This window comes from Colletotrichum chrysophilum (assembly GCF_026319265.1).
Source record: "Colletotrichum chrysophilum strain AFK26 chromosome Unknown scaffold_116, whole genome shotgun sequence".
Classification (NCBI taxonomy): domain Eukaryota; kingdom Fungi; phylum Ascomycota; class Sordariomycetes; order Glomerellales; family Glomerellaceae; genus Colletotrichum; species Colletotrichum chrysophilum.
The window spans coordinates 54,283-66,357 of record NW_026517403.1 but is presented as its reverse complement, the minus strand read 5'-3'; the positions used below and the strand labels follow the sequence as shown (position 1 = coordinate 66,357).

At 53.9% G+C, this 12,075-nt stretch overlaps 4 protein-coding genes across 4 annotated transcripts; 3 read left to right on the top strand and 1 right to left on the bottom strand.

Annotated features, from left to right (window-relative positions):
- Positions 1–2,308: 2,308 nt before the first annotated feature.
- COL26b_010624 (uncharacterized protein) lies at positions 2,309–3,019 on the top strand (the record flags this gene model as incomplete). The annotated part of the gene is made up of 2 exons (XM_053183317.1): positions 2,309–2,385; positions 2,449–3,019. The coding sequence occupies 2 exons, from the start codon at positions 2,309–2,311 to the stop codon at positions 3,017–3,019; spliced, it is 648 nt and encodes a 215-aa protein (XP_053032737.1).
- Positions 3,020–6,176: 3,157 nt separating this feature from the next.
- COL26b_010623 (uncharacterized protein) lies at positions 6,177–6,945 on the top strand (the record flags this gene model as incomplete). The annotated part of the gene is made up of 2 exons (XM_053183316.1): positions 6,177–6,446; positions 6,604–6,945. 2 exons carry the CDS (start codon positions 6,177–6,179, stop codon positions 6,943–6,945), a joined length of 612 nt encoding a protein of 203 aa, XP_053032736.1.
- A 1,379-nt stretch (positions 6,946–8,324) lies between these two features.
- Positions 8,325–9,857, top strand: DPH2 (Diphthamide biosynthesis protein 2; the record flags this gene model as incomplete). The annotated part of the gene is made up of 1 exon (XM_053183315.1): positions 8,325–9,857. The coding sequence occupies one exon, from the start codon at positions 8,325–8,327 to the stop codon at positions 9,855–9,857; it is 1,533 nt and encodes a 510-aa protein (XP_053032735.1).
- Positions 9,858–10,367: 510 nt separating this feature from the next.
- Positions 10,368–11,069, bottom strand: COL26b_010621 (uncharacterized protein; the record flags this gene model as incomplete). Its single annotated transcript, XM_053183314.1, has 2 exons — positions 10,368–10,910; positions 11,028–11,069. 2 exons carry the CDS (start codon positions 11,067–11,069, stop codon positions 10,368–10,370), a joined length of 585 nt encoding a protein of 194 aa, XP_053032734.1.
- Positions 11,070–12,075: the final 1,006 nt, after the last annotated feature.

Sequence of the window (12,075 nt, the reverse complement as noted above, 5' to 3'; positions counted from 1 at the left end):
ACTGTCCATGGAGTCGTCAAAGCACAGTATCGGCCAACTGAAACTTGAGGACTTGAAATAAACCGCTTTTAGCATTAAGCTGAAGATGAAGAAAGGGAGGCGAAGAGTCAAAGCGGATATGCAGGTTTTCTCCGAATGTCATCTGGACTCTGGACTTTCAACGTGCGTTGGTTGGTTCTCCAATAGGATCTGGTGGATTCCAAAGCTTAATATCAGGACGAAACGAAACCAAACATTTTCGCTGGGGCGATTTCAGAAAGGTTCACGCTGAATCGGATTAAACGAGCATTGTGCTAGCAGCACGGAACCTCTGGAGGCGCATTAATTGGATGTTGAATGGATCTTGCTGTCGCTGGACGTTGTTGTTGGTCTGGGCTTCATGGAGGGTTGTTTTGTTTGGTCTGGCGAAGTTGAGTGCATCTGAACATGCAAAGCTTGTATTCAATTGAAGGCAAGGGTCACCTTCAATAGCGACCAGCTTCACAGTAGATACCGTGCCGTCCAGGCCAAGTCATGACCTGGAACAGAAATTCGCTCCACCATCTCCGCAAAATAGAGTAAAAGAGACATGCCCCAAGCCTGTTGGAAGATGCACTTGTCGTACAAGTGGAACCACTTTGTTTACCCATGAACCCTTCGGAGTGCACCTCTCGGGACTAGTTTGCTCCTCGTGATATTGTTTCATCCGCCGGCTTCTTCGGACTTGCCCATGGTGGCTCTTTTCCATTAGAGGAACATAATACATGATTATTGATGAGCTGAATGCTTTGTTTCTCTACGAGACAATTCAGAACTTGTCGATATCCAAACTCGTCAACGCTGTCAAGACGATGACGGGTCCCGGCTCGAGACTGCCGGGGACAACCCTCCGAACATACTTTGCTTTTGGAAAGGGCCTACACCATCTTCCATTACTAGGCAAGCCGTTCGGACGTTTGGAGGTTTTCACCCCCTGTAATTCTAATACCTCAACCTAGATAACAGTTGCAACTGACAACGATAATCGCATGAATCAGCGGGAGGCGTAAAGATCCACAGCTTTTGTTTAGCAAATGTGTACGTGTCGTAATGGCTTGGATCAAGCTTGGGGTCATGCAACCCCCCTCCCCCTTTCAAGATTGATTTACTTTATTTTCTCGTTGTCTTCGGGTTGACGTCTGGCGTGGTGGTTGCCCCTTCAGCAACGTAAAGAGCGAGAGACGAACATGGTCAAGTGCAGAAAGGTGGTTGTGTTACCACGTCACAACATGGGCGCAGCTTCATGTAAGAATAAGCCGAAAGATTATACACACTGCACGCTGTCGTCAAATTAAGCGTCTTAGTAAATCCAATATTCTACAAATGAGGCAAGACAGCTTAGTGATACCACAATCTCGATCACCGAACCCAGTGACTCAGCGCCAATGTGACGATATACTACCCTAAACCCGATGAGCAATATCGCCGCTGCCAAGAAATTGATATGCGTAGCAACGAAATCGTGCTCGAGATCACGCAGCAATTCCTCCGGCGACCGGTGATGCCACCAAGTTGCTTGCCAAGCTGGCCAGAGCTCGCTTTTGGCATGAACGACCGGTCAATCCTCGTGAATTTTCACAGTAGTTTGAAGCCAGGAGGCTTTGGGAGCGTTTCTCAGAAAAAGGAATGGGTCCCCTGGCCCGGGTAGCAGCGGAGGTGCGAATCGACCAGGCCAAGCTGGGCAGCACGTTCATAATTCTCCGAAGAGAGAATATCAGACGGAGTTCGCTTTCAAACTCTACGACAGCCTGATTTCGCTCTTACGCGGACATCCTTCACATCAATTGCAGCCTCAAAAATGGGTGGGCGGCGGTGCCTCCCGATGGTCAGTGGAAGTCGTCCGCGCACACCACGCAGATCTCATTGGCTCCGGTCACTGCCAACATTGCCCTTTCTGGGGTGCCGACCGCATAATAGACTTTAAGAGAAAGTTTCCTGCTTATGCTTGACTGTGGCACTTGGGGAAACGAACTGTTGGAGATGGAGGTACGGAAGCGATGTGAGGGTGCAGTCATCACTGGAGACATGGATAGCAAAACTCACGAGGGTCAAGGAGGGGTGCTTCGGAAACTACTCAACTTGCAGAACACCGAAGAGATATATAAGGTGCACAAATCCGCTGGCTAATTGCTTTTAGAATCTCCTCATCACACTCAACAGTCTTCATCACATCTTCTATTCAACCTACAATCAAAACATTAAGCGCCTTTCAAGGTCAGCTTTCAGCTCCTCAAAATATCAAAGATACCCCTAGTTTCTTATTGCTCAATCACCGAGTCCAACATTCAAAATGCACTTCAGCAAGTCTCTCATCATCATGGTGGCTGCCACCCTCGGCGCTAATGGTGCTCCCTTTGGCGAGCAAAAGTGAGTATCCCAAGCTGAAAGCTTACAAGAGACCTTTAACACCATACTAACTCTTGCTCCAAGTGGCCTGACCCAGCCCAACGCCCTGGCGGCCAGACAAGCTCCCGTTGCTCCTGCTGTCGCTCCTCCCATGCCCATGGCTGAGAACAAGGACAAGGGTGACAAGAAGGACGGCGAGAAGAAGGAGGGCAAGGACCGTGATGGTGACCGCGATGGCGACCGCAACGGTGACCGCAACGGAGATCGCGATGGTGACCGAGGCCGCGGAGGACGTGACGGCGATCGCGACGGCGACCGTGACCGCGACTGCCGTGACGGCATCGAGGGCCGCACCCGCAACGGCGAACGTTGCTGTGTCCGCACCGACGACCGCGGTAACAGCAACAACGGCGACCGCAACGGAGACAGGGAGTGCATTCTTGATGGTGGCCGTGGCGGCGGTCGTGGCGGCAACGGTGATCGTGATGGCGACCGAGGCCGCGGTGACCGTGACGGCGACAGGCGCCCTCCCCCTCCCGCCGGCCCGGCATTCCCTGCTCCCTTCCCCGTTCCCGGCCAGGGTGGCGCTCCCGGCTTTGGTGCCCCTCCCCCTCCCGGCTTCGGCGACCGTGATGGTACTCAGAAGACTGCTTAAGCTGTCTGCTCAAGTAGCAGCATCTCAGCAAATCGCCGAGTTGGATTTGATGGCCTCTGGTAATGGAAAGATTGGAATTTGAGACACCCCAGTTCGTTATGTTTTGTGGAGGATATCAGTAGTAGTAATTTTAGGTAGCTGAGTATACGAGTAATGCAGTATTGTTCAACTTTCTTTGAAATCAGTTCTGCTCTTGAATCGGTTGGAGTCTTTTTCTGTTTTTCAAGAAGGGATGGCCTGGTCTCGTTGACAACGCCTCTCTGACTTTAAGCCACTAGTCGCACAACGCGGGGCATTTCCTAGGCACGCGACCGGCTTGACTGCTCTAAGCAACTGCTACGGCTGGATATCTGGATGTGGAATTGAAAGACGCTCAAAAAAGGCCTTGCAACCTTTGGTACGTGCTAAACTCAAACCCTCAACAAAGATCTTGTATATCATAGTGTGCATGATTGTCAGGGAAGCTTAACATGGAGCGGGCATCTCATAGATGAGCTTTGGACGAGATCTTAAGAGTAGGGCTTACTTGGGAGATGTTTTGACGTTGGTAATGTATGACTGGTGTCCCTTCACAGCGGCGTAAACTTTTTGGGCCACATTGAGATACCCGCCGTCGGCTCTTGGCTCAGCATGGCCCGATTCAGCGTTGCAGTCTGCTGCTCTAGGTCCACGGGCATTATCATCTGAGAACGAGTCGTCGAAATTCTTGTGGATGCTTGATCGCCGCGGATCCCGCGCCGCGGACTCCGCGGCCAGAGGGAAAGGGGCTTCACTGAAAGACTGCCCAGGATCGCCGAAAGATTCTTGTGATGGCCTTGAAAGCACGCTCTGGGTCAAAGTCGGAAACGAGTCTCTGGATTGAGTACGTCATCTCCTGGGAGGGTTTCCTTCGACCATGCGGCAGCTCTGTCTACATCTGGGCTCGGCGGAGGCTTTTGTATCATGTTGGTGCTAGAGTCCACGAGCGGTTCTGAGTGCTGAAATTTGAGCTGAGTCAGTTTTGAGGGTCGATTCAATCTCACCAAGCTTTTGTCTTCTCCTGTGACATGGAATTGGGGAGACAGACTGAGGGGCAGACATCGGCAATACCGATACCTATGCCACCCATCTCAACATTTGGCTCTCCAAACGACAGAACGCCACTTATAAATACGCTGATTATTCTCGAGCCGGACTCAATCCTCAGTCCTTCTAGGTTCATCCGATCTCCAAACTAGATTTCAAGCCAAATACTGCATCAGAGCTCCATATCACGGTTTCTTGCTGGTATGTCGGTTAGTTCATACTCGCGTAAATAGTAGCAAACTAATACTTCAAAGTGTCTTTAAACGTCATTAGCTTCTCAACATGAAAGTTTCATTCGTTATTTCAATGCTCTCAGTCGGTTTGACCGTCCAAGCCTGCGACCACTACAAGATTTGCACCTGCACAAACGAAGACGGTAGTAGAAACGATGACTTGACTGGTAAAATTTGCGACGCCGGCCAATACAATCGCATTTACGAAAAGGGTTATCTAGAATGCAAGCACTATAAGAGTGAATTCTTGGGTTATGAAGCTTTTGATAACTGTAAATTTCGGAAGGCTTGTGAGGCTGTGGGTGGCACGGGTGATTCGAGCTGCAGAGCCAAGGTCGGCATCTTCAAGGCTTAAGCGATCGGGTACTCAAAATCTATAACATTTCAGGCGGTCATGTTGTCAGTATACCACAGAGAAGTTCTTGGTTCATGTAGGCATATATTTGGTATTGAGACAGGCAGGTGTTCTGAGCATGGTTCTGAACAGGACATGATTTCAGTCAGGTGCATGAAGACAATTTTACATATAGTCTCTTACATAGTCAACGGGAGACGAACTACAACGAAGACTGAATTCAGATCGAACAAGTTTTTGCGCTGCTTGTGATGGGCACGCCGGGGTTTAAAACGAAAGACAACAAAAAGCAAAACATACAACACCGGGCATTCGCCGGTCGTCACCGACCCGACTACTACTCCAGCCCTCATTGGCTTATCTATGGGAGAGCGGACGGGATCCCGAGTTTTCCAATGGGTATGGTCGTATGTGACATTCGGCAGCAGTAGAGCTCTCTATATACCGCGAAAATGCGCTTGCGAAGCGTACTTCGCGTGGGGATGGCTGCGGAAACGGGCCTCTCAACTACCCTCAAAGCAGGCTGGGCTTCAGCCTATGACTAGAATTCAGAACTTCAGCGCTCTAAGAACTGGAACGCGCAACGTTTTTAGGGCCAAGTCCCATAGTCTAGAAAGTTCAGTTGCAATTCAGTCAGGAAACAAAGGGACTTTGGGAGTTAACTATAAAGAGGCCCACATGTTAGGGACGAAACTTGTGAGGAGAGCTTTGAATTAGGTACAGTTCAAAATCTGAAAGAGTTTGGTAGGGAACATCGCAGCAATGAGGGTGAGGGGGGCTGGACGCAATTGTGCATTCCATGTTTAGAGCCAGCTAACCACGCACAAGCTGTTCCTGGCGAGAATTGACTTTCAGAATCCGCCTAACCAAGTCTCATCTCTTTTTTTCCGTTTTCCTCTAGGCGATTACAGCACAGGTGGGTTCAATGGGACGATCATGGTACTAGGCAACGACGATGCAGTCAGCTGGGTAACACAAGAACCGCTTGGCATATAGGGAACACAAGGCTGAGACTACTAGAAGTGATGGAAACTCAGCATCACATTGGTCTCATTGGTCAGCGAATAAATACATGGGTTCCGACGCTTCTTGGCAGGTTGACGATCTCGGTGTGTTCTGGGTCCAGCCTCACGACTTTAGCGGATGCGACTGGCCCATTTGGCAGTCAGTGAGGGGGCTGACCTTGGCGATAATGAGTGCACCTCTTTCCTACTGAGAAAGTAATTGAAATGCAAACCTCTCGAGTGCGCGGCACTTTGCTTCCAAAATAAGAGGTAAGTATAGGGTGGGATATTCAGGCATCTCTGCGGTAGAATCCGCCGCCTATATAAACCATCGAGGCCTCTCAACTTAAGACTGTTTTCCTTCTCATCTTCAGAGCTCAGAGTCCACAAGCACCAGATCTCTCTCCTCTCCTCAAGACTCAATCTTTGTCAAACCTCTCTCCTTCTTTTTTGTTTCACCAAACACCAAATACCAGATACCAAATACTACCTCAGCCACTATGCGTGTCTCGTCCATCATCATCTCCGGTCTTCTGGGCCTTGGTGCTACAGCTACCAGCTTCACCTCCACCGGCACTCTCGACGGCGGCTTCAGCATCCCTGATGACATTCCTGACGGTGTCTACTCGGTCTCCTACGACGATTCCGGTCTGGCCGTGCACACGGCCATCGAGGATCTAGAGGTTCGCGACATCGGCGCCGTTCCCTCCATCGAGACGCGCGATCGTGCCGGTGGTGCTACGCTTGGCAAGCGTGACTGGTACCACGACGTGAGTGACATTTCAAGGGCCCTCCAGAACAAAACCAAACCCCCCTCTTCCCGAAATTCATCCTAGATCTGGAGTACACTATGAGAAGGGTGCTCCGTAGAATTTGCGCACCTTGGTGTCGAGGAAGAATAAACGCTGACTTGACGTGGCCGTGAAGTGCGGCGGCCACCAGAACATGGACCACGGCGCCACCGACAGGGCGGTAGACTCACTCAAGTGGGAGTGCGGCGGCGGCAAGGAAATTGGGGTCGGCGAGCGCCTGTACGGCATCTCGAGCGGAGGCGGCCAGCGTGTCGTCGCCTTCTTCTGCCTGTTCTCCCACGGTGGCAACCGACGCAGCTGCTATAGCGACGAGGCCGCTCAGCGTTTCGCCTCCATCACCAACGTCTGCGGCTGGTACGTCTCAGGCTGGACTGACTGGTGGTCTGGCAGCACTAAGGAGTACACCTACGGCTACCACGTGCTTGGCGACAACAACAATTTTTGCGGCAGGGCATAAGGCCATTCGGTCTCTCCAAGTTTTTCTCTTGGCGAAAGAAAGGCGCTTACACAATGAGGGTACTTGGAAGTCTGCTCCCTGTGGCATTTCGCGGGCTGCTGCTCTCGAGCACACCTTGACACATACGCATCACTACTCAATACTCAACCAGTCTGTGGTGATAAATGTTATATTCTTGGCGACGGCAGGGCTCTCAAGATGTCTTGCACTGAAGCCTGTTTTGGCGGGTGATAGGGGTTAACATTGAATAAATTAGTATTGAAAGCGATGTCTCCATGGTGCAGCTCTAAAACCTGGTTTTGGTCTGGTATAGTCGAGCTTCCCAAGACAAACCGTATTTTACCGGCGAACTGGGGCAAAGAGTGAAAATAATGGAAATTAGTTGAACGGTTAAAGGAGCCAGGACGTGGAAATAATTTGCGGCTGGTCTGATGTTCTGAAGTTCGAGAGAAGATGTTACGGGATAAAGAATCTTCGACACTCTCTGGGTATGGAGGAGGAGAACGAACAGGTTTGGAAGTCGGTGAGTTCAACGCCCAGAAGACTTTGCATTCTTCGAACAAGCCAGGCCCAGCAGATGCTATCTACCACGAAAATTCGCCCACTCCCTGTTCCTGACAAACTACAAAATAAGATGAAGGTTGAAACTTTGTCGCTAATTCGCCTCGCGGCCACCTCCTTCCTTCGCCCACGGAATTGGCAGCAAGGAGCCTAACAAGCCTGATGACCCTTTACCCCTTCACGAGCAGCTTGAGAGAGTGGCCGATTTTCTTGATGGGGCCACCTTTTCATCAGCATGGCCGATCTTCCAAAGGGAAACTTGGAATCGGGAGTCGTAGAGCCAGGCACATAACGAACAGAGCATGAAACTACGAGGTGCCAGGGCGTGGAACGATGCAGTTGGGACACAGTCAAATTACTCGGGTTACTATTTGTAAAAGGTCTCCGGTAGCTTGGGTTGGCGGCATTCCGCTGCCATGATAACTCGTCATGACGACTTGTCATGGCGCGTCCATGGCCAATTTGAGTGCTCGAATTTGAAAACACTTCGCAACAACATAATGACATTTGCCTCACACAAGAAAGTAGAGCATTGCAATAACTGCAAGAAAAAGTAGCATGGACGATAGCTGGGGCAACCTGTGAAGACTGGATGAACCCTGGTGCGGCCAGCCAACCAACCAATCCAGAGGCCAACGTTTCGAAAACACCGGGGCGGGTCCATGCGCTGCAGTGGGTGGCACCTCGGTGACTCGGTGAGCTCACCGTGATTTTTCCAATTTGTACCCCGCCATCGCAACCCCGCCATCCATCATCCGTCCTCTGTCACACCACCACCCCTCCAAACGAAAACTTTTCCCACGCCCCAGCCAGCGGCCATGGCAGACCTCGCAGCGCCGCCCGTCCTCTCGACGCCCGCCGAGCACACCTTCGAGGACCCGACGCCGGCCCCCGAGCCCCCGCCCTTCGCGTCCCGCAGCGACGATGACCTCTTCGCCATCTACGAGACCGAGCGCACCGCGCGCGAAATCACAGAGAAGGGCTGGACCCGCGTCGGCCTGCAGTTCCCCGATGCCATGCTCTGCGACGCGACGTGGGTCGTCGAGGCGCTGACCAAGGCCCTCGGCACGCCCGACACCCACAAGGTCTACGTCCTCGCCGACACGTCCTACAGCGCCTGCTGCGTCGACGAGATCGCCGCCGAGCACGTCGACGCGCAGGTCGTCGTGCACTACGGCCGCTCGTGCCTGTCGCCGACCTCGAGGCTGCCCGTCATCTACGTCTTCACGCGCCACGCCCTCGACATCGACCAGGCCGCCGCGGCCTTTGCGAAGGAGTTCCCCGACAAGGACAAGAAGGTCATCATCGTCGCCGACGTGACGTACCAAGACCACGTATCCCCGCTCTTCGCCAGGCTACAAGACTCAGGCTACACGAACCTCCTGCACACCGAAGTCGTCCACAACCCGGCCGGCACGATCCCGAACCGCAAAATCGTCGGCGCCTCCGCCGACGAGACCCCCGAAGCCGACCTCGCGCAGTACTCCCTCTTCCACATCTCGACGCCGCCGCCGGCGCTCCTCCTCGCGTTGCAGACCCGCATGGCCTCCCTCCACGTCCTCTCCACCGCGAACCTCTCCACAGACGACCCGACGCGGGTGACGAACGCGCTGCTCCGCCGCCGCTTCGCGCGCGTGCTGACGCTGGCGACGGCCGGCGTGGTCGGCATCCTCGTCAACACGCTCTCCGTGTCCAACTACCTCCCCAGCATCGACCTTCTACGGCGGCGCATCGCGGAGGCCGGGAAGAAGAGCTACACCATCGTGGTGGGCAAGCTGAACGCCGCCAAGCTGGCCAACTTCGCCGAGGTGGACGGGTGGGTGGTCGTGGGGTGCTGGGAGAGCGGGCTGGTGGAGGAGGACGCGGGCTTCTTCAAGCCCGTTATCACGCCCTTCGAGCTCGAGGTCGCGCTCAAGCCCGAGAGCGAGCGGGTATGGGGCGTCGAGTGGTGGGGCGGCATCGAGAAGCTGGACCATGACGCGGCCAAGCCCGAGGAGGAGGACGACCGCTCCGAGGACGAGTCGGCGCCGCCGGAGTACGACCTGCGCACGGGCAAGCTGGTGAGCAGCCGGCCGATGCGGATGCCGGTGCGGTCTGCCAACGAGACGGCCAAGACGAACGGGGAGAGCCTCGCGAAGCCGGGGACGCAGTCGGCGCTGGTGAAGCGGGAGGTGGGCGAGGTGGCCACGATCAACGGCGTGCTGAGTCCTGGCGCCGAGTATCTGCGGTCGCAAAGGACGTGGCAGGGTCTGGGGACAGATTATGACGAGGAGGCCAGCACGGTCGTCGAGGAAGGCAGGAGTGGTGTTGCGCGTGGGTACACGGTTGGCGAGGACGCCGGCAGGTCGTAGATGTGTGTATACCTTTGACGGGTTTCTGTTTTTTTTCAAAAGTTCAACAAAAATGGCGAGGGAACAAATGGGGTCACATAGAAAGGGGGCGGCGGGATACCAATTCATTTCATGATCATGTCCATTCTTCTTCTTCATTGTCTGGTCGGGAAATTCATTCTGTGTACATGAGAGAGAAGACGCTCGATCGGTCCAGCCAGACCGATGCATCGTCATCGAGGATAGGGAAAATATTAAGACAATGGTGCAAAAATGAGACGGGGAAGAGAAGGATTGACTCAAGGTCGTCGATTCGTCATCATGAATAGATCCATCCTCCAACAAATAAATACGCCAGGCTGTTGCTACTTTCAGCAATCAACTTTGAAATTCTTCTCTCACACACAAGTTCCTCCCATACATCTTAATCGTGTCATTCCATGGTATAGTATATAGTCTCATCACACATTTTTCTCTCATTCTATAGCTTTGCGCATGTCGCATGCGCTTCGTCGGACCCGCGTTGTCATCTTAGACATAAACGCGGCGGGAGTGGGAGCTGCGACGGCTGTGGTGGCTGTGGCTGCGGTGACGGCGGTGGTGGCCGCGGTGGTAGTACTTGCGGTCGTAGCTCTTTGACAGGTGGTCGCCGTGCATCCAGGCGAGGGCGGCGGTGAAGAAGAAGAGGATGCAGTTGATGATGCCAAAGACCCAGGAGGCCTTGAGCATGGCACAGGGCTTGTTGGTGATGAAGCTGAGGCGGGGACCGGAGATGGAGAAGAGGCCGGGGAAGTTTGCGGTCCACTGGCCGTTGCGGGACAGGTCGGTGCAGTCGACCCAGTTGATGCCCCTCAGGTACCAGACGGCGGCGATGAAGGCGCCGACGAAGCCGAGGTCGATGACGGCGACGAAGAGGGCGTTTGCGCTGCTGCGGTGGTAGCTGAAGAGGGTGAAGATGGCCCAGGCGAGGGCGAGGACGGAGACGATGAAGAGGACGAGGATGGAGTTGGGGACGATGACGTTGGCCTTGACGAAGCCGTCGACGAACCAGGCGAGCATGCCCATGGTGGGGATCTGTTGGGCTGCATGTTAGATTTTTTGTTTCTCATTCTCAATTCAATGTGGTCGCAGATTGTCGCGAGAATTGAGTTGGTGGTGAGGTGAGAGACCCGAGGTGGGTGAGAGGCTTACCAAGGTGATGATCTGCAGAAATCGCGTTCCCGCGAAGGCCATTGCGAACAACATGATGGGCGAATTGTGCCCCGAGGGCGCGCTAAACGGTCAAAAAAGTTGCGACGCGTCGGCGAGGACGGAATGCGCTTCGAATGCGCTTGCGACGGTAGTGTGGCCGATGAGGGCGGACAATGCTTAGTTGGAGACTGGGAAAGTCCGGCGAGAGGGCGCGGGAGCTGTCGGGGATGGACGCTACTGGTGCTGCTGTTGTCTGACACGGAGCAGAGTGAGTGAGACAGACGGTCGGGAGGAACGGTGAGGGACGGGAAGGTAGAAGAGGAAGCAGAACCTCTAGAAGGGCTTCGGACGAAGGAGGGTGGTTGGGATGGGGGTGGTTAAGTAGTTTGGGCCGGGTACGGATTGGATGCCGGCGCCGCAGCAGCAGATTCGAGGTGCGTCAACGAGGCGGTGGTCTCTTTGGCGTGTGTCGGGTGTGAGAGAGCAAAGCCAATGTGTCAATGTTAGGGGATGCAGGTCAAGGTGGTGGAGGATTGGTTGGACTGGACGGGGGTCAGCAAGTCATGACAAGCAAGGACGGGCAGCAAATAGAAGAGAGTCGCAGTTGCGTAAGGTAAGGTAGTGGTGGACGAGGGCAGCAAAGCAGGGCATGGTGGAATTGGGGGTGGTTGGGCTGGATCACAGTGGTCAAGGTCATGGATGGTGAAGCGAAAAAGATACAGAGTGGTATTGGAGGCTGTTCTGGCTGGCTGCAAATGCACAATGCACCGGTCTGCAAGATGCGACCCTGGAGATGGTGGCATCGTCGAAAGAGACTGCAGAGGTGGGAAAAGGAAGCAGAAAAAAAAAGAGGTGGCAGGGATGGTTCCCAGTTTTTCTGCTCGCGGGCTGGGCTGGACAGGGCTGCCTGGCTTGCTGCTGCTGACTGACGAAGTCGACGACGAAGACGACGACGACCGATGAAGTTGCATGGGACGGGCAGCGAATAGCGGCAAGGCAAGGTAAGGCGGCCTGATGTGCGTCTGTTTTTGTTTCTGCCTGTGTTGGT